Source organism: Nestor notabilis, unplaced genomic scaffold (assembly GCF_000696875.1).
Source record: "Nestor notabilis isolate BGI_N333 unplaced genomic scaffold, ASM69687v1 scaffold11693, whole genome shotgun sequence".
NCBI lineage: Eukaryota > Metazoa > Chordata > Aves > Psittaciformes > Psittacidae > Nestor > Nestor notabilis.
In genome coordinates this window covers 1-22,612 of record NW_009923323.1, presented here as the reverse complement: position 1 = coordinate 22,612, position 22,612 = coordinate 1, and the positions used below count along the sequence as shown (strand labels likewise).

Below are 22,612 nucleotides of genomic sequence, written 5' to 3'. Positions count from 1 at the left end.
GAACATTTGCTAATAAAGAACTGATTTAATTGCTAATAAAGAATTGCTATGTAGTTCTAATAAAGAACATAGTATGGACAACTGCAGTTCAAGATAAATACAGAATGGATAACCATGATCTGAAAGGAATAAGTACACATCTGTCCAAACTGTGGCATATGAAAATCTGGAAAGATCCAATAATGGTAAACTTTAAAAGATGCACCAGGTACTATGTTGCTTATAGAGTCAGGGTGAGTTCTAAGTTCACATCTATTTCAGTACATTCTGATAGAAATTTCAAAGAAAGTAGAAAGTGGGTGAGCTATTACAAATGAATTGGTTGATGTTCTTTTCTGTCTACTACAAACCTATTTTAGTAAGCAAATTTTATTTGCATGAGAGATGATTTCTGAGCTGTGAGTAACATTCTGCAGTTGAAAATAACAATTTCTGAATGCATCAAAGCTAACATCCGTCTGGAACCAAATGTACTCTTGAAAGGGTAGATGAGTCCTTCCCTTCCAACCTCACCACAAAGGTTTGTCTCAAGTAATATTTATAGTGTATTTTAATTTCCCTTGACAGAGTTAGCTAGCAAAACTGCAAATGCTCATCTGGCCATTTCACAAATATTTGAACCAGAAGAACAATATTTATGAGTGTTCCGATTAAGTAATTAAGAAAATATGGGCTATCTAGACTATTAAAAAGAATCTTCTATTCCTGTCTTTAAAAGTAGACTCAAAACTATTGCCTGACAACAGCCCTGTATTTTGGAAAGAATCCCAGAATAGATAGTTCATATTTTCCCAATCCATCAAATCCAAGATAGGCCTCAAGAATATCTGATAGCTAGCTGGACCCGAAAAGAATATGAAGAAAGGATTCCATAAGGGCTACAGATCTTAGAATTATCTCTGAATATATATAAAAACATGGATTTGCATTCTGAACATCTTCATGGCTAGTATTCATATATTGCCAGGATTCACTGTGATTCAGTATGATAAATTTGAGTTCTAACAGTAAGTCTTCAATAAAATCACACAAGACAACCATGACTATATTTATTTATGAGACTTTTCATTGTTTTGGAGCTACGTAATACAGGCGCCTTCATGAGCAGTAAAGCATCTTTTTCCAATGTTCAAGAATTCCTATGCCTCAGACTCTTCCATGGTAACTACATAACTAGAGATACTACCTTGCTAATTCTTTCCAGCCTCCCTTCCCATTGGATTCTTTCCTTCCTCAGGCTGTCTTACTATAATTTCAAGTGGATCTCACCAAGGATTGCTGGCTGGATCTTGCTTTGAGGTTTATTCAGGTGACAGCTACTTGTAGGTGTTTCAGAAAGTCCTATGTTCCATATTCCAAAAAAACCAACAAAACTATTGGCTTAAATGGTCCCTGTTTATTATTCAATCCTATTTTTATGTAAAACATGATTTATAACCTTATGGACTGAGGTTAAACCTGTAGGACAGCTCAATTGCTTAAATTATCTTGCCAATCAGATGAAAAGAATTAATTTACAAGTGCCTTATAACAACTAGGACAAAATCCTTTAAGTTCCTGATCATGTTTTGTCTTGACAGAGAAGAATTCTGTCTACAATCATGTAATTATTAAGATTTCCTAAGTCCAGTCAGGAGGAAGATGCATTTCAAAGGCATCAATAAAAAGCAAGTATTTCAGCTGTTTCAGCAAGGCATCTATTAACATTGGAGACATCAACTGAGACATGAGCTGCTATCTGAATCAATTATCAGGAGTGAGAGTTACAAAAAATGCCTGGAACTGAATACGAGGAAAATCTTCGTCCATGTCACGATCCTTCCCATCTGGCAAAACAAAAGCCTGAGAATAGCTGGTATTGTCTAAATAAGCCAATCCCTACCTTGGGAGCACATAAGTGTCCCTGGGAACTACAACTTGAGGGGGTATTGAGTTCAATGACAGATAGAAACCACCTCCAAGTGAGATGCAGCTGTAAGGTGTGTTACCACATGATTTCTCTGTATCCACCACCAAATACAGAAAAAATTACCTCTTAAACAAGATGCTTTTCAAGGTGCTCTGAAGGAATGTCTATGTTCAGGCTACAAAAGTGATAGGAACTTAGCACACACCTGAAGACAACTTCATAGAACTGAATCGTAGCAAATGAACTCCTGTGGTATGCCACGTTCTGTTTTGAAGACTAATTACTTAGTTTGCAGAAAAATAACTGTGCTGGATAATTTCCTCTTTCGTGGGGTACTTCTACTTTGAAGACTGGCTTTTTTTTTTTTCCTCCTCACAATGCTAGTGCAATCCTTCCCTGCCCTCTACTTGACTCTTTGGCAACTGTGTGAAAACTGACTATATACACCAAGGTCACTTCAATCTCTTCTAATTAAAAAAGCAGCAGCACGTAAGGCCATGATCTGAATCTAGGCAAGTCTTAATAATATATACTAGAGGTCCCACCTATATGACACAGTAACACCATCAGCACAACTGCAGTAAAAAGCAGAGGCATGTGTGGAGAAAAGGGCGAGAAAGAAGACGAGAAATGAAAGGCTTATTAAAAAAGAAACAGAGGGGTCATGAGTATAGAAGATGAAAACCAAAAGAACTTCCAGTAACTGTGATGTTCTAATTAACAATGGATAAGATACTGCACATACCAAAATTTCTGCCCCCAAAATTGAAGTGGCAAGTAATACAGTCATACAGTCAGAAGCCTGTATGCCTGACTATACACATCTCCAGAGGTAAAACTGAAAATAATGGACTGAAACGAGGCAGACAAAGAAAGTGCTTGTTCCTACAGCCTTTCTAAGATCTTGGAGACAACAGTGTCACACTGACATACTATTGTCCTTAGGAATAAAATGGGGAATCTGATCGAATCTCTGTTTTTCTTAAGTTCTAACTCAAGCTTTCAGTTTTCCTTCTTTTTCTTCCTCAAATCTTGCATCGGAGGCATTGAGTGTTTTCAGTGTAATACACAACAGCCATTAAGCTGAAAATGTCTGAGAAGCAAAGTGAGGAAGTTCAAAACTACCCTTTTATGTAGAATGAATCTAGTCTGTTTTCTTGTAGAAAAATTTAAACTCTCAATTTACAGGAGCTCAGAAATTTTTAATAAATTACGAACTACAGTGTTCTTCATTTAGGAGACACTATCAAACATGAGGCTCAATTCCAAGTATTAATTTCTGCAGGTAAAAAACACTTTAAGTAAAACCCCTCAGATTTCTTTTTTTTACCCCAGTTAAATGGACTGCACTGATAATTAATATCTAAGAGAAAAAGTACTGACAGTTCAGAAATACCAGAGGGAGGTTCCTAGCAGGTGACAGCTAAGAAGAAACATGTTCCTTCACCAGTCTCATAGCTCTAAGAATTCCCAATACTGAGCTTCAATGGAAGTTTGGTCCAGAAGACATTTTTAAAAGTAGTAAAATAAACATTCACTTCACAAGATGGCAACTGCCTGAGGGTTTTACAGATCAGACTTCAGAGTGCAAAACACTTCTTGGACAGAATGGAAGCTGTGAAGACAAGACTATATCACTACCGAATGAAAATCTATTCTAGAACAGATTTCACTTAATTATGAACTAAAAATCTAAAAATATACTAAGGGGAAGACAGGACATGAAAATAGACACAGAAAGGAACAACTACATAAAAACATACACTAAGTCTGGTAACCTACCTGACATTTCAACCACTCTAAGACCCCTGGAAAAACTCTAGAATGTGGCAATCTGAGAATCATGAAGTGCATTAACAGGAAAACAGGCAACTAAAATGATTCTATTTACTTTTATCTGATTACTTGTCCACTGAAGTCTTAAAATATCCAAAATAGTATTCTATTTTTGTACGTTTGAATATTTTTCTACAATAAAAACCAGACTGTAAATCTGTAAGACAAGCATTTATTAAGAACTTCATGATGAATTATAAAAATTACTTAACTCTGAAAAATATAAACCTGGCTCCAACATCTGGAAATTGTTAAGCACAGCTTATTACCACGGCACGTTTTTTCCTGTATCCAGGAGATACAGAAGAGGATCATGTGAAAGTACTAACTGATTATATTTTTCAAACACTGGGGAGGAGGAGATCACTAATCAGTGTAACAGTGGGTTTCAAAACATAATGCCTGGAACTGACACTGCATGAAAATAGCTAACTAGTCTGTATTATTTATTCTTACTTTAATCTGCCTAGTCAGAATTCCATACAACCATAACTGCATTATGAAAATTCACTGATTATTTTTCATGTTGGAAATTACTGCCGCTTGTCACAATGGTGCTACATGACTGTAAGAACAGACAAGATCAAGGTAATTTTGCATTCAAAATACAAAATACAGTTGCAATGTTGTGGGAGTGCTCGCCCTGTATTCTACTCACTGGACACTGCACATTGTATTCACTATATACAAACAGCAGCAGATGTAAAGATACTCCTTCCATGAAAGGGGATAAAAATTATGCTAATGCCAAGCTATACTGTGGGAAGTCTGATGTGAGAAGAAATTCAGATTTAAATATAAGCAGCTAAGCTATGAAATAAAATACAAGTAGTAAGGAAGTGAGTATGTGACACTGAAAGAGAACGATGTAAGATTTTAAAAGGTAGTAGCTTATTTGAAACAGTACCTCCAAAATCATGTGTATGCACAAAATCAAGTAGTCCAAATATGCTTTGCTCTTACCTGAAAGATTTCCGTCCATTTCATCTGCCTGGAGACTAGCAACACTGGTAGAATCCATCCCTTGCTGGAGGTCCAAAATTTTCCTTCGTAGTTGTTCTATGTCACTCTCTTTACTATCCAGCTGCATCTGGAGCTCATTCCTGTATGTAGATTCTTCTGCTAGTTGCTGTATGTATATATACATGCATAGTTACTGTGATAGCAAAAATATGACAGCAAAGTATTCTGAAAACAAAACATTACTATTTTTTTAATATCTCTAGATACTTCTGATAGCATTTACATAAATTATTATAGCAGAAGTGTTTGTTCAGCCTTGGAGAAAAAGTCAAATAGCAAAGATCCAGCAACGCATTCAAGTAGCAGAGAGTCTGATTAACTCTTAAATTACCATTTGTTTTGAAAAGGAAACCACCTGCCAGTGAAATAAACTGCATAAATAGTATGATAAACAGTATTCATTTCTTTAGTCTTCATAATGTATCAGTAACTTCCACAGTTAAGAATTTAGGAAGAGGAACAAGCACAGCTGCACATTTAAGTTCTCTGCCTCACTAAAATTCTGAAGCCTAGAACATCTGGAACAGAACTTGCTATTTTTTCACGCAGACTAGGAGCTGTACATTTTTCCTGTGGAGAGAATTCCACAACGTGACAAAAATACTAAGATGATTTTACCGCTTGCATTTCATTGACCTCCTTTTGGTATTTCACTACCATCTGATTGAACTTCTCTTTTTCTTGATTAAGTTCTAACTGAAGCTTTCGGTTTTCCTTCTCTTTCTTCCTCAAATCTTGCATGTTCGCTTTCTTTCTGTCTATTTTAAAATCCTTCCGGTTCATTATCTCAGCCAGTTTGTTGACAGCCTGTTTAAGAAATGGGAAAACCAGTAAGAAAAATGCTGTATGCAAGCATGTTTCATACAGGAATTTTAAGTTCCTCTAGTTATAGGATTCGATAAAAAAAAAAAAAAAAAAAAAAAAAAACCAAACCAAAAAACAAAAAAACCCTTCACCAACATAAATGACAGAAGTAATACTGAAGAGTACACAGCATCAAAAGATTATGCTTTCAACTGTATCAATCAAGAATGCATATTATACATCATTGTTAATAGACACTTAATCTCAAAGGAACTAAGAGTCAGTTATACAAAAACAATAAATTGAAAATACCTGATATGCAAAATAATTATTATTAAGTTGCATTAAAAATTTTACCTGTGTCTTCAGAGTTCTTTCAGTGTTAATACTCTTCTCATAATGCATTCTAATATTATTGATTTCCTCTTCTTTTTTTGTTTTGTATTCTGTTAAAATAACATTCAACTTTGAGGTATTTTAAGACAAAGTAAGTATTTCTAAGCTTAATCTTTTCTACAATTCCATTTTTTTTCTCCTCTATTTTCCTGTTGTGTCACTTAATGCGTAAATACAGTTAGTAGTGATACAAGTTACCAGTTTAATGCTACTATAACGATGCAAAATTACCAGAAGGATATATATATCAGGAAGGCACCAAGATGAAATGCTAAAGACAACATACACATTTTTCTTTCCTGATGATTATTAAGTTTGTTGCCCCATTCCTTTCACGTTTATACTACTAGAAGTGTTTCTGCAGTATCAAAAATTACTAAGTCAGTACCCACACAGAGTAAGACTGATAAAACTGGACCCGCATTTAGTACAGATTCTTAACCAGGCATAAAGTAAACATAGGAAAAAAAGGCTTCCTTTAAACGAGGAATGACTCTGTTATGCTTCCCCCCCACCCCTCTCTTACACACCAGTTACTTGATTTCTACTGATTTCTCAATCACACCTCCAGCCTGCTGATTGAGAATGAAATGAGTAAAATACTTGAATAACTTTCGTGCACACAAGGGCATGGCTGGCAGAAGGGGGTTAGACAGACAATGTATGAATGGCCTTTAGCGGAGAGGCATTCCTGACTATGCCTGCCAGTGGTAACTTGGTTTAAAGTGACAAGGGAGTGTGAGCAGAAACTCATGCTGGCTGTCTCGAACCACCTCCCTGTCCTCCATGTGCCTTAGCATAGCTTCTAGGAGGATCTGTTCCATGATCTTCCTAGGCAAAGAGGTGAGGCTGACAGGTGGGTAGTTCCTGGGGTCCTTTCTACCCTTTGCAAAAAGGAGCAAGATTGACACAGAAGATACATTTTCAAGATTAAAACAATGACTGTTATTTATCAAGCCCCAAATAATAGGGAAGATAAACAGCAATGTCTTCTCCCATTTCGCCATGTGTTTCAAATTCAATTGTGCTTCATAACAGATGAATTAAAACTCCAAATATGACATACCTTCTTCCTGTTTCTTAATTTTTTCACTGATCTCTGAATTTTCCTTTGTTATCAAATCAACGTCTTTGGTTAATGTGTTATTAGTTTCTTCCAGCTAAATGAAAACAAACACATTTTAAAATAAAGAACTTGCCATCAATTCTAAAAATATTTATCATACTATTATTTTAAATACCCTTATTCACTTGAAATGCCTTCCTCAGATCAGATACAAAAAAATCTGCTTACCTTTCAAACCTGAATTTTAAAAAAAGGTACTTCTAAGATGTCGTGATTTACCAGAAGGCTCAAAATACACCTGTCCCAGAAAGAATTCTTCTTCTTTTTAATTATCTTTGCAGAGCTGACAACAGTGCAGTACATAACTGAAAACCCAACTGTGGCAAACTTAGATTTTTTGCTATTGAATGTGGAGATTTCCAGTTAATTTCTGGTACTTTGGAAGAAGTAGTATCTAGAACCTGGATCCCCCGAATCCAAACAGAAGAGCAGATAAGAGATGGTACAACTCCAGCATTCAAGGCTAGAGTAGATACATGGCATCTGCTGCTAAATAATTGTCATGTATCATGAAAACCAGGTATAAATCAGCATAATAATAGTACAAAATTTGGACTAAGTCAGAGCATACACGGGTAAATATGCACATAGGTTTGGGAGGGAAAGAAAAAAAGCAAAACAAAAAAAACAACCAACCAAAAACCAAGCAACCAATGAAACAAGCAAACAAAAACAAAGCAAACAAACCAAAAAAACCCCAAAACCAAAAGAAACCAGAGAGGAAAACTATTACACTTTGAGTATGTTAGAATGTTAGCTGCCAGAGTCAGGATCACTTTGCCAGCCACTTAACAAGTACGTATTAAAAACCAGCCATAACTGCATTCTCAAAAAAAGGTTTCATTTGAAGCCTATAGAAATCGTGCCTAACAATATTATAAGAATATCTGAAACCCAAAAACATACTGCCAAGAAAGTATTTCAATCATCTAAATGCTTCTAAAGAAACGGTGGCAATCTGGAAATTTCAAGCTTATACAAGAAACACATGTAACAAACACTATTTCCGCTATATTTACACAGAGGTGTAATATCCATGGTAGCACTAATAAAAAGCTTTAAGCAATTGATCCAAGTTTAGTTACATCTAGAGTTTACTGAGTTTTACACCCCCAAGATTCTTTAAAAAGAATCTCCATAGCTGACGCTAAATGGGAAAAACCAGAAATGATAAAATAACAATGCTATCTGAAACTCTTCAGTTAAAGACATTCATCAACCTGATACTAATACACAACAGCTACACTACACAAGAGCTACACTATGAAGTATCTTCAAAAATTGCAGTTTGGGGTTTGGTGGGTTTTGGTGTTTTGCTGTGTTAGTTTAGGGTTTTTTTAAATAGTTTACCAGGAAGAAACTCAAGAGTTAAGTAAGATTCTCTAATATACAGCTCCACAAATTTACGTGATTGAAATAATACCTTGGGCAATGACAGGAAGTAACCACAAAAGGCTTAGTAACTGAATTAGAGACATTCAGCTGATTTTCATTCTGGCTTCACCTCAGATGTTATTAAGTCTACATTTCTTTGTGAGTTCACATGATGGGATTGGAAGGTTCCAAACAAGTTCAAAACTTTGATACTTATTACTTAGGATAACAAGACTTTATAAATTAAAATAGAAACATAAATTTCTGTTTTCAGCTAGAAAATATATATAGGTATTCATTACAGTGGAATAATTTACCCTTCTTATGATGCTGTCCTTGTCAGTCATTTCTTGCCTGTGTCTTGATGCTGCTTTTTTGCTTTCCTGGCTCAGTTCAAAATACTGTTCTTCAAGGAGTGCTCGTGCTAACCGTTCTGATTCAGCTTTTGTTTCAGCTAAATCCAACTGGGTAGTGAGCGTTTCTCTGTAAAAAGGACATGAACATTTTGTTCTACACAAAACATTCAACATTTTCAGGAAGACTAACAAACCCAAACCATACCACTCCACTAACTGTCGTTATTTTAGTTTAAGAAAAAGAAGATTTACAAAAACACACTCTGTACTCCTGTATTTCTTGATGGTCCACACAAGCTACAGCAGCAAGCTTACTATAATTCAATCATCCATAAAACACCAACCCTCAGGAAACCAGGTGTGTCAAATTCTGCCTTTGAGGAATAAAAACTAAAATTAAATCGCACGTACAGTGTGGTCCATCAAAAGATACTTAACCCTATCAGTATTAGCTGCTACTTCACACAATATTACTGCTCATGAAGATGTGTGCTCCATACCATTTTAACAATCAGGAAAATTGCATAGAGTTTCTGAAAACAGACAGTGGTTCTCTGTCTACGCAACCTTTTGCAGAAAGGCTTGCAAATTCCATCTACAGCTTGAGAGGCAGGGGCATTAGCTTAGGTGCAGCATCTCCTTAACGTATACACAACATTTAATCAGTTCAGCATACAACCCAAACTTTCTTGCTCGTGCTTAAGAGTACAGGCAGAGCTCCTTTATATTTGCCTGCAAAAAACCCCACACAAAGCACAGTGGCCAAACTAGCACCCAGGAGCCAGATGTACCCAGCAACATGTGACACAGCCCACAGCATGCTGAGACAGAAGTGGCAATCCATGACTGCAGTAGGGACTCATGGCAGATGCCCTTTCTGCACTGCAAAATAAAAAGATATTTACACAGTGATGTATATATTGGAGTCCACTGATTTGATACATCTGTAGTAGATACAGGCCTCTACCACAAAAGGTAACTGGTGAAGTATACCTAGACTTTGTCACAATTCCAATAGTTGTAGAACAAGGAGGAAACAGGAGAAAAAAAGGAATCTATAAAAATAAGAAGAAAGCAAAGAACCCCCCCCAAAAAAACCCTCAAAAAACACACAAGAGGAATAAACAAAGTCTTTTCCCCTTCCCACCCTTTTTTCTTTTTAAGTCAGATCCTGCTCCACACAACATTGCATAGGCAGGTGTTTTCCCTGTACATCATAATATCTTTTCCTTCTCCCTTCCTTGGCCCATTCAAAATGCATCATCACAAACACCACACAGAACATCCTGCTGATGCTCAAGTAGAACAAGAGACGCATACTTTAGAAGAAACTCTACTTCATGTATAAGGCTACAGTCTCCTCCTTCAGAATCAATATATATTAAATTAATAAATTGGAAAAACAAGTTTAAAAAGTTTTTTCCTTATTTGCTAACTTAGTACATCACAATCATTGCTGGATTAACCGTTTTTGCTGTAATCAGAAGCGTACTAAGCTTAGAATTCAAAGTATTTTCATTATCTTCTTCTCAAATTATTTTATTTACTATAGAAATATACCAAGTAATTACCAGGATAATACAATCAAATAAAAAAGTTGTTACACAAGCAAGATGATTACTACAAATTGGAATGCTTTTACAAATTTTTGCATCTTCCTAAATTCTCAGACATCATGATTTTTCTTTGGACTCCATTTGTAATATCTAGACACAAATATGAATAACCATATTTGGCTTTGTAAATCAGCATAGGTAAAATTCTATGTATTTGCCATCTTACAAGGTATTATAGAAGCCTTTAAAGACCTGACTTTTTCTGAAGGAATTAAACAGTTTAAACTTCATTCAAAATCTTCATTAGTGAGACCATACTATAGGAAAAAAAACCAACCCAAACTTATGTGTATTTGAGAAACACAAGGCATACTTTTCATTTTGCAATTCCTGCATTTTTCTTTGAGTTTCTTTGTTCTTTTCATCAATTTCCTCTTTCAGTTCCTTAACCTGAGTTTTGTAAAGTGTCTGTAAAAGAAAGCATAAAGAATCATTAGTCAAGTTCCATAGTAAATTCATCATTGTTTTGGTACTGGGTTCATTTGCATCTGCCAAACCCCAGCCCATGCCAGTTCTGTCTTTAATGACATTTCCTCCTTCCTGCCTGTCTGAGATGCTCCTTTTCAGGTTCCCTTATGTAGGGAACTGATGTGACCAGGTTAGTTTTCAATTTTCTAGTCTGGTTTCCTACGCAGTTGTACAAACACACCTGATGACAAAAGGGAAGGAATACACTAGGACTCAGCTGAGGACATCTCTTGGAGACAACAGGACAAAACTGCATCCTCTTGTAGCACCACTGTCTGAAAGTCCTCATCAAACAAGACTAATACTGTCTTATGTTTCCACCTGTTGTATCCTCTTTGTATCCATGTATCTTTTCTCTTAAGACTGTAAGCTTTTTGTGTACAGACTGACTTTGTTCAGATCACTGATTCAAGGGGTCTGGCTGATTTACATGAATTGCTTCTATTCTCAATTACTATATTGCTATTTCCACCACCAGTAATTCTGAAAGTTCAAATTTTATCTACTACAGTAAAGAACTTTTGCCAAATATTCAGACTGAAATGTCTCATTTGAACTACATGCCAGGGGGAAAAAAAAAAAAAAAAGAGAAAACTGAGAATGAAACACAGTATTCTAGATCTTATTAGCAGTATATTACAAAGAAATGCATAAAAATCTGTAACATAATGAAATTAATCATGTGCCATTTAGTAATTTTTATTGCCCCTCCAAGGAAGAACCTAATCTTAAAAGTACTTCCCAAAGTGAAATGAGACTGTTCGTATTTACAAAAGTATTTGAAGTTCAGGCATTACAGAGCATCTGATATCACTGCTTCTTTTCAAAGAAATGAAACAGATCAAACTAAGTCTATGAAATGCACATTCTGGCTACCTGAAGAACCAAATAAGGCTCTTCAAGGACTCAGGTGCAGAGAAGGTATCTTTTTAGAATGATACAGAATACATGCAGAATGCTCCTGGATCGATGGTTCTTAAATATACTCACCGTAGATCAATAGCATGGAATATATTCCAGTAAGTATGGAAGTTTTGAACTCTCTACAAAAGTTTGCAATGATGTCAGAAAATACCTCTTTTCCAAGCTCAAGATAGGAACTACTCTGATGAATAGTTCAGATAAGAGTTCCTCAATATATAAGATTTGCCAAACAACTACAAAGCAACAGATTAGATAGACTATCTGATGTTCTCTAATTTTTTGTTCATTGCTTGTAAGTTGCAGATTGCTGATTTATGTCATACAGCTACATTTAAAAAAAGTTACTATGTCAAACTGTTCAGGGTTCAATGATTTCATGTCAAACTGTACCACTCAATTTTTTGCAAGTCTTACCGAAAAATACTGCTCAGCTTCCAACTGATCCTGAAGCTCACGCATTTGACCTTCATTTCCTCTGTACTGTCTTTGAAGTAATAAAGAAGGAAAAAATGTAAAAAGTCAGCTACTAACAAATGACAAAGATTATTTCTAACCAGAACAGCATCCTATAAAGATCGTACACTTGCCCATGTTATTACGAAGACCAACAGCGTATCCTAAAATTCTGATTTAATTACATTCTTTATTCTACCCTGCTGATCACTTCAGTATGTAGTTGAGAAGACAACATTTCTCCATTTAGAGTACTTCTTAAGTCACCTGAAGGAAAGTATGACAGAAGCCTAACTAATGAAAAATGACTTTAGTCTGCTTAAGAAATGTTACGAAAAAGGATCAAATAGCTAAAGGGGGAAAAAGAGCTGTTGACTCCCCTGTAGGAAAACTAAAAGTCCCATATGATGTAGTAAGTAGTATCACAGTCAACCATAAAGGAGGCAGTCAAATAAAAATGGCGCGCATATATATATGCCTTGACACAGAATGATGAGCCAAGAATTTTTCTGCATTATAGCTCATAACAAAAATATTCCAACACTGAAGGCTACAAAGAGAAATCATAACATGCAGCTAAAAATACTCCTTTAGTTTAGGAAAAAATGCCTATGCACCAGAAAACTTTATTTGCTAATAGGAACAGGCAGAACAGTACATGTATAATTAAGCAATTTTTTCCATTTTACTTCAGATTTTTACTTACTTAGCAAGTTGAGCCAACTCAAATTCCAGTAATCTTTTTGCTTCCAACAACGTATTGATTTCCTGTTTCAGCTGCTTCTCAGAACCCTTCAAGTTATCTGCTTCAAAGGCTTGTGCCTTTAATTCATTCTGTGCCATTATTCGCTTATTCGTCTCTTGTTCTAGCTGAAGTGTTAGATTCTTTACCTAAAAGAGAAATAGTTCAATTTAGGAGCATTTGCTGAATAACCAATCCCATGTGGTTGAAAGTGTTTCATATATGGATTATTTTATTTCAAATACCATTGCCTAGATGCTATATGTTGCACAGTAAGTAAAAATATTCCTAAGCCTCCAGTCACTTCAGTGCAATAATCTTAAGGAGAGCTGCTGCCCTTACAGAACATACTGATATGACACTGCATGGTAATAAAGCTTCCCCATACTCAGTTTATTTCAAGATCCCAAATGTGTTTTATCTCATCTTAAAGGCAACAATGGAAGAAACTGAAATTGTGTGCTGAAAGGTCCTGCAAACTTGTCTGTGGATTTCAGATCCTAAAAACTTCTCATCCTAGCAAAAACTGCAGCTTACTAGCTATATAAAAACTAATTTACACAAAAGGTGTTACAATCTTCATTCCCAGTGTCCTGTAAAGGAAAAGTAAGGATGGAACTATTACTCTTAGTACCTAGTTGTCACACTGAATATTCTAACTGCATTTCCTTGAACCAATGCTTTTCTGGAAAATGCAAACTCAGAACTGCAAACCATCCAAACCCACCAGACTACAGTCAAATTCACAGGCAAGTTTTTATTTTTAAAAAAAGAAATGGAAACACACACCAAAAAAAAAAAAAAATTGTAATAAATTGCGGGCTCGAATACGTAAGGCATCCAGGAGCTAAGAAACAAGCAGAAACTATGCAGCACTATTTAGGCCAGCTGACTTCAGTGCAACTGAGAGGTGTATTACACAGTTCAATGTGAGTGAATTTAATTTTCCATTTCTCAGTGCATCTAGAATTTCTTATTTATACAGAAAATTGTTAGTGATATACATTTTACTTACTTCATCTTCCAGTCTCTCTTTTTGCTCAAGAAGGTGTTCCAGTTTCTGCTGAGATTGCTTCAGATCGAAGTCCAGCATAGAACACTGCTTTTCAGCTTGAACTATTCGATTTTCTGCTTTCTCTCTTGCTGCCCTTTCTTCCTTTATTTTTTTTTCCATTTCTAAACAACATTAAGGAAAGAAAACCAACAAAAATTAGTATGTAGCTTCTGCAATAGTGCTTTTGTAAACACAGTCTTAAATATCCTAATAATTTACAAGTGCTTTTGTGCAGCTATTTAAACTCTTTTGCTGTTGGACTGATTACTGAGTAAAAACTTACTGGCATTATTACAAGAAACATTAAAAAAATAAATTATTCCAATTTGCATTCAAAGCACTGGAATATTCTCATGATAACTGAAAGACAGATAGTGAAAGAAATAAAAAAAATACAGATTCTTGAAGTAATCATTGCAAAATAAAGGCAAAGTTTCATTTCCAGGAATGGATAGTAGAATGAAAGAAAACAAATGATACCATTAGCTTTCTGAAAAGTTACAAACTACACATCTAGGCACCAATGACATTCACAAAGAAAACCTGATGTATTCAATTAAGATGTCAAGACACACCTTTGACTCATGGATATTTATATATAAAAAAAACTTCACCACTTCAGACAAGCCTGATACACCACCAATATTTTTAATGCAGTTACACAGGAGTGAATGCTCCCTGATAACGTATTCTTTCAATTCTGTTTAGCATTAGCCAGGATTTCAAGATCCAATAGCTTTTTAGAAGCCAAGGAAGGCTCTCATGGCAAACCAAGTAAGATATTCAAAACACTAAGAAATAATGCAATTTTTATGGTATAAGTACCAAGTTAGACAAAATAATTTAAAATGTGTAGTTTTCATGTTTTACAATTTTGATATACGTTCTTTATACAAGGGATTAAAACCTGTATAGGAGTACTACATTATAAGATGATGTGTTTTAAGATAGCATATAATCAAAATACCTTTTATTATATATTTACCTGCAACTTGAAAGAAACACTTACCACACATTGCAACTGATCTTGCCTCCTCTATTGACTGATGTTTGTCAGTTAACCGAGCTTTAGTCACTTTGTGTTCATTTACTTCCTGTTCTAACCGGTCTTGTAATGATTTGAGTTTGTAGTTCAAATCTATCTCTAAATTATTCTTTTCCTAAATATAAGAAAAAAAAAATGTTACCAGGTTTCTACAATATCTGAGGGAATCACATTTCCTTTCTTCCCTTTTTCAGTGTTAACTTTTTGTTACAAAGAAATCCATGTTATTTTCCATGCTTAATAAAGAATGGTAGCAGACAAAAACTGTACTTAGTGCTCTGGGGAAAAATTCATTTAATTTTTTTCAGTAGTCTATAAATTTGTAAGATAGTGGAAACACACAACTAATCCACTGACAACACTAGAGCACAGAGGAAGAATTTGAATTATTGTTACCTGGATGCAACTCTTGTTTACGTCACTGTTGGGACTGACAGCCATTAACAGTAACTCATGAAACAAGCACTGGAGATGAGCTTTGAGAGACAGGGACTTGCCTTTGGATCGCTGTTTCATGTAACACCAAACGAGAATGGTAACTGCTTGCACATTCCCTTATAGGTAGTCGTATCTCTCTGGTTTATTTGGATAGACCACGTGGTACAGCAAGTCTTTACCTGACCTCAAAGTGTAGAGCTGACCGGAAAAAGGACGCAGAATTTTCTTTAACTCTTCTTTACTTGTTTCTCCATCTTGGGGTGGGGATTAGGGGAACATGCTGCTACCATTGAAACGGTTCAGCTCCTTTGGATCAAAAGGTCTGGCACTGATCCAGTCAAATTAAAATCCAGTAAAAGCAGACACTTAAATTTCATGTTTCTAACAAGTTCAACTCTCTACAGCAATAGGTAGGCAGGCAGAACAAAAATTACTTGCTACTGGCAGAAGGATCGAATCCTTGAATCAGTGACAGTAAATGACAAACGCTAATTTTATGCCCAAAGCTATGAGTAAGAACTGCTTGAGGACTTGTGAGACCTACCATCCTGATGAGATTGTAAATTAGCAGTGTTTAGTTAATCAATTTAGCACAAAACTAAATTAGAGGAAGAACACAGGATTTAGCAACATCAATAAATACTATATGAAAAAAGTCAAAAGCTGACAAAGAACAAACATTAGCCTCAGCATCATTTTGCCATACCTTTTCTGAATGATTAAGCATATCCTGTGCTTGCTTTCTTTCTGCTTCCACTCTTTCAAGATTGTTTTTGATGTTTTTTACTTCTTCTTGTAAAGTTGTAATCCGAACTGCCATAAGAAATTAAGTATCATTCAATATTAGTTACTTGACTTCGATCAATAGGCCTTTCAAGCTCTACTGACTTCTGGGGCCCTAACCCATTTACACTCTCAAATTTTTCAGACATGGAAAGGCTGTATATTGTAAAGGAAACTGATTTTTTAGCCACTTTTTAGGCATGCAATTAGTAACAACTCACAACAAACAATCACATGCAAAACTTGTACCCACCTTCCATCACTTCCAATACCTAATATGCAAAATTTCTTCCATTAATCCAAGTTCTGCTATGCAACAAGCATCTTTTCTGGTGTTAACTCCATTAATACACAGATAAGGCACATTACACAAGACATCGGTCTCAAATGAATCTGCAGGTACTAACGTAATACGTATTCACCTAATTATGACTCAAGTGCTCTGCCATGGATAGCAGAACCATTCCACATCCACCCAGCATCTGGCACAAGACCTTGTGTGGTGACAGCTAAATACTAAGTAGAATCACAGAATGGTTTGAGTTGGAAGGGACCTTAAAGACCATTTAGGGACACCTTCCACTAGACTAGATTGCTCAAAGCCCCATGCAACCTGGCCTTGAACACTGCCAGGGATGGGCAGCCACAACTTCTCTAGGCAACCTGTTCCAGTGTCTCACCACCCCTACAGTAAAAAATTTCTTCCTGATATCTAATGTGAACCTACTCTCTTTCAGTTTAGGACACTGGCCCTTGTCCTGTTACTACAGGCCCTGGTAAAAAGTCTCTGTCTTTCTTATAAGCCCCCTTTTAGTACTGAAAGCCACAATAAGGCCTCCCCCAAAACCTTAGTAGTAACAGCAGCAGCAGTGCGTGTGCATGCATGCAAATGCCAAAGTAGTAGTGAATATATTTCTATACTGAAGAATGTGCATTAGCTCATTCAAAATAAAAACACAAAAAATATTTAGGACTACTCCATATTACACTTAATACCCTAAATAGGGTATACAAAAATATACCTATCAGTTCAAATACACCTGACTACAGTACAGCCTGCTTCACTTGGTTTTGAAGTATAAAGAGACATCCTGGCAATATGTAAGAAATAAGATGGAAGAAGATGAAGACTTCATAAATATTATGTTTTTCTCATTCATTTTAAATATGCCTTTAAAAACAGCTCTATGAGTAAGTGAATTACATAAAGCTATTTGGGTAAATAACAGCAAAGGACCTTAACCCTTCACTCTTCAGAAAAAGATCCTTTGCCTGAAGGCTGCCAAGTCAGATGTGGTTAAAAATGCATTTTGAAGTCCACAGAGTTGTTTTCTCTTGCCATTTCTACGTCCTGCTCTTAATCTTGTTAATAAAGTAATGTAGAAGCATCATAAAAGAAAGCAAATGCAATTTAACAACAAAATAGCTTTCTCCACACATGAAAGAGAAAGTGTAGGGTATGGCAACTTGACTACTGCAACAAGGCAGTAAAACAATGTTGTGTCTTCTCTAGCACTGTATTAGTTTTGCATATTTTTGTACTACTCAGACTTTTAGTCAGAGCAGCCCCATGGACTTATAATTGGTGTTTCCAACTCTGGATTTTGATATTCTCCCTCCTGAGAGCTGCTTGAACATGATCCAGAAGCCAGACCCCATCTACAGAAATTGCTCTTTTAAGTCACGCTTGGCTTGCAGGTTAGCTTTCCTCCCTTTATGTAACTGTACTTTATGCAACAGAGTAGAGTCATCACAACTTTTTTCGTAAAGCATAAATACAGAAGAATTACCCTGTAGTTCACCAATCATTTCAGATCCATGACTTCTGTCCCTTCGTTCTGACTCCAAAGCTGCTTGAAGTTGGTAATAATCTTTCTCCACCTGCAGTTTTGTGCTTTCTAGAACTCTGCACCTTTCCTGGAGTTCTCTGTTCAGTGATTCTACCTGACTTAGTGACTTGCTCATTTCTGTGTTAGCCTTTCTCAGTCTCGCTGCTGTATCCGATTCTGTCCTCCACAAATCATTTGCTTCTTCTAGCTGTTAAAATAAAACAGACAAGATTCTCAAATATAAAAGTTATCTGGACCAGTTTTGTTGTATCTGAATGCTCAATACTGCATTTCAAACCTAAGAAATAATGAAGATAATGAACAGAAGCAACGTACTTGTTTTTGTAATAGTGTCATCTTCTCAGTTGAAATTTGTGAATGCTGGTTGGTTTTTTTCAAGTCCTCCATCTGATCTTTTAGCGTGGACACTGAAGAAAAATTACACCATTAATCAGTTTTAAAAAAAATCCTTAGGTTTCCTGTTCTGTTGTTTTGTCAGGGTTTTTACACAAACACTCAAATTCTTGCCATATAATAGGTCTTTTGTTGTCTTTTTGCTTCTTATGTACATTTCTAGGTAAAATTCTGTGGCTTACAGAATACCACCACATACTGTAGAGAATTTGAAAATAAAAACAAAACTATGTTGTTCAAACAAAATTAAATTCAAAATTTGTGTCCATTATTTGAAAAGATCCCTTTAAAGCTGCATAGCACTTAAGATGCTAAGGAAGTGAATTATTCCCCAAAACACATCATACACTTCTTCAGTGTCTGTTTGGACAACACAGCATACCTTCATTTTCCATGTTTCGTCTTTTTTCATTCTCTTGTTCAATTTTTCTTTGGTAGTCATTTATTTTGTGTTGCAATACCATCTTTTCCTTCTCAATCTGAGACACTGCTGATTCCAAGTTCTTTCTTTGATTTCCCTAAAATTAAAAGCATTGTTATTTTCCACTTACATTTTAAGGATGATCCTTAGACCAGTATCTCTGCAACTAATTAATCAAGGAAACCAATGCATCGTTTCCAGTAAATGAGTTTCTGGCTTCCTTTAAAAGGTTTTCAGAAAAGATGAGTTTTTAAAGTTCTACATGACAAATGAAATAAATTACTAGAAAAGTTATCATTAATGTGATCATAACTAAGTAACTATTAAAATTATTATTGAAATTATTATTAAGAGACAACACAAGGACTTGACAGAAAAATCATCTGTACATTAATTTTTAGAGTAACTGGTTTTGATAAACTAAAGAAGCTGTGATGAGCAAGAAGACTAGGCAAACATTTATCAGGGAAAGCAGAATTCAGCATGACGTGCTGAAAGAAAAGGTTTTGAAAATTAGTACAAATAAAAATGTATCTTCAAATGCTACATTCTTGAAATGTGATGATTTCATCTCAAATTTAAACTCAGGACAATTTTTTAATCACAGAAGAAATATCTTCTGTGATTAAAAATACTATCCACCGTCATAAAAATACTATCCATCGTCTTTACCCAACTGAGAAGGGTTCACTGAGGAAAAAAATTACCTCTTCATCCAGTTCCTTCATGATCTTGTCTAGCTTTATGTTTGAGGATCTGAAAATAAAATCATTTAAGTCATATTTGAGAAAAATACATTATACATAGTGTTTTTCTAGTGAAATAATTTGGGACCATTACCAAAGTGAACATTTATATTTTGGCTAATGCTATTTTGTAATAAATAGCTGAATTTGAAGAAAACAATTACTGGAAATAATTTGTAAAATATATTATTAAGTATTTATCAACCTTGCTGCAGATTATAGATGCAAAAATTTAGGTTCCATATTTTCTCCCTTAACCTCCAACTGTAAAAACTGTTTTATGTACACAACAGGTTAACCTTAAAATTATAATTTCCCAGTGAGCTGCTAAAACTTCCTCTAGTTGTGAACTTTTCAAATAGCTAAAATGGTTCATTAATTCAACAGCTCCCTACTATAGATATTCGAATAATATTATTTGAAAGTCTCTCTGCTGAAGCACCATAGAGACAGTGAGGTGCATAGTAAAACTTCAGTTAACTAGCAATAACAATGACATATCCATTGCATTTTTGTAGCTAGCTATCCCTTTTCAGAGAGACAACAAAAAGGACCCTGGTAGGTATAATAAGGAGCAATATCTACCAACTCTGCAGTAAACAGTATGACGTACCAGAAGACACACTGTTGTGCTCTGACAACTTCAGTAGTACTGCAAAGACAGTTACTGAATACCTTTCAAGCAATGTACATTCTGCTTGTGGAAAGCAATCATATCATGTGAGCAGTGAAGCTGTGTTTAAGTAAGCAACAGTGTCACACAGCTCAAACTCACACTGGACCATTTTGGCTACCAGTTCACACAAGTACTTTGTAGAGCTACACACTATGGTCCTAATATAGAGGCCTAAATTTTTCCTGTATCTTATACCTAGTGTTGCCTTAGGGCTTTATTAAGACCTTCAAGAAAAGACTTCAAAAGGAGAAGCTAACTGAAGGTGAATTTAGTTGGCATGAATCACAGTAAAAATTTCTGATTATCAGAAAAGAAGAATCCTAACTGACTATTCATGTAGCTTATGAAATAGGCAAATTCTCACTTAGTTACTTCAACATGGTAGAAACAAGATTTCAGAGAGTAAACGGTTATTATCTATCAATCACAGCAAAAAGAAAGAGGAATGTGTTTTTCCAAAAAGTACTATGTATTTAGAAACTACACAGTTTTAATAATCACATACATGGAATATATACAATATTTTACTTTTTTTTTTTTAAATCAGCATGATCATTGTCTACCTCAGTCCAATAAAACATCTGAATTCAGAGATAATCAGGTAAACTCAAACATTTAAGTGTTCAGAAAGCAAATGTGTTACATGGGTGCCAATGAAAACAAAACATTTTCTTCATGCTATGCTAAAAGAAAACTATTTAAACATTGGTTTAGAATGACTTAAGCTTGTGTCTGGAACTCCCTTGAAGTACAGTACCATTCTTAGTGTTGTTCTAGTAATCCCTAAAGGAGTAATACACAACTTAAGCATTACATGTATCTAAATTATGTAAACAATTGAAGTTCGGAGTCTCACCTGCATTTTTGCTCCATTTCATCTTTCAACTGCATTTCATTATGTAGTTGCTCTTCCAACTCATAGATCATCTTCTGCATATTTTCCAGCTTTAAATATATATTTGTACATGAAAGAACATGCATTAAATTTTAAAACTTCAAAGAAGCATTTCAGAATATTCAGTGCTGCTTATGTTGTATCACAGCTTACTCGCTTCTATCTAAATAAATTTTTACCTTATTACAATGTGATATCCCCAAAAAAAATAAAATCGAAAGAATTACAAGAAACAATTTAACTATTACACAGTTTTGTCATCTGCATGCACATAAAATTTTACAATTCTGAATAGTTCCGTTAAAATTAACAGTTTTAAGCTAAATCAAATCTTCCTTAAGGATCTTCAGAATCAGACTAAAGGTATTACTGCAAAGATATAAGAAAGCCTTTTAATTACTCTCAAAATTTCTTTTTCCAGCATGAACCACCAGCTGTATTTTGCAATGCATCTTCAAGCTCTCAAGTTCAGGAAGCAGAACCAGGCCCATGAGTTATTAGTAATGGGGAGAAAATGCTCTTAACATCTAATTAGTCAGGAATCATTTTGCCAGCTAGCTTTGTACTGAAGTTGGAAAATAGTAACAACCTTCAGATGTTAATACAGAACACTACTGTATAGCGTGTACTGTTTACCAGCAAGATAAATTCAGAAAATCATTCTTCTCATGTAGTCTCAAAATATCTACCTTCTACTGGATCTCTGGGCACAATAATCCCACTCCAACATTAGCAAAATCCTCAATTAACAGCAAGATGGCGTCAACTTGGAGGAACCTCATTAAGTCAAGCCTGTGCTGATTCACTCTTTTAAACCTCTTCGCCGACCTTGTCAGGATTTCAGCCTTATTTAGCTTTCCCACACCTACTCAACACTCTTGGAACTGCATAGAAAAGAACTACAGTCCTAACCTAGACTCTCTTCAAAGCAACATAATCAAGTGGTTCTGATCCTTTCCTTTCTTGTTTCATGTTTTCACTTCAAAAACACAGATAATGGCTTGACTCCTTACACACAATCATCCTAGAAGAGCAACAGAACATTTCCTTTTTAACTTTTCCCCACAAAATATGCTCAGAGAAACTAAAACTGCTCACTAAGATCATGAAGAAGAGACAAATTATGCTTGTCTCCATTCTTTCTTGACATCAGCAATAAGTGTTCTCAACAAGGACTGCCCTCTGGTACAGTCTTGAAGTAAGATGCTACAATACGCTTGGAGACATATTATAGCATGCTTTATTCGTATAAATGAAAAAGTGTCCTGGGTTCAGCTACAGCAG

The 22,612-nt window shown here is 35.3% G+C and overlaps 1 protein-coding gene across 1 annotated transcript in view; it reads right to left on the bottom strand.

The window, feature by feature from the left end:
• The window catches only part of LOC104403821 (rho-associated protein kinase 1-like), a 29,663-nt gene extending 8,294 nt beyond the window's left edge, over positions 1-21,369 (bottom strand). The window contains exons 1-13 of the mRNA XM_010012078.1: positions 21,290-21,369; positions 19,719-19,767; positions 18,973-19,108; positions 18,513-18,604; positions 18,138-18,384; positions 16,271-16,377; positions 15,113-15,241; positions 12,992-13,176; positions 12,247-12,316; positions 11,899-11,951; positions 8,786-8,951; positions 5,387-5,575; positions 4,709-4,874 (exon numbers count right to left, since the gene is read on the bottom strand). Of these exons, the coding sequence (XP_010010380.1) occupies positions 4,709-4,874; positions 5,387-5,575; positions 8,786-8,951; positions 11,899-11,951; positions 12,247-12,316; positions 12,992-13,176; positions 15,113-15,241; positions 16,271-16,377; positions 18,138-18,384; positions 18,513-18,604; positions 18,973-19,108; positions 19,719-19,767; positions 21,290-21,369 (1,669 nt within the window). The remainder of the gene's footprint in view (positions 1-4,708; positions 4,875-5,386; positions 5,576-8,785; positions 8,952-11,898; positions 11,952-12,246; positions 12,317-12,991; positions 13,177-15,112; positions 15,242-16,270; positions 16,378-18,137; positions 18,385-18,512; positions 18,605-18,972; positions 19,109-19,718; positions 19,768-21,289) is intronic.
• Between the last annotated feature and the right edge of the window lie 1,243 nt (positions 21,370-22,612).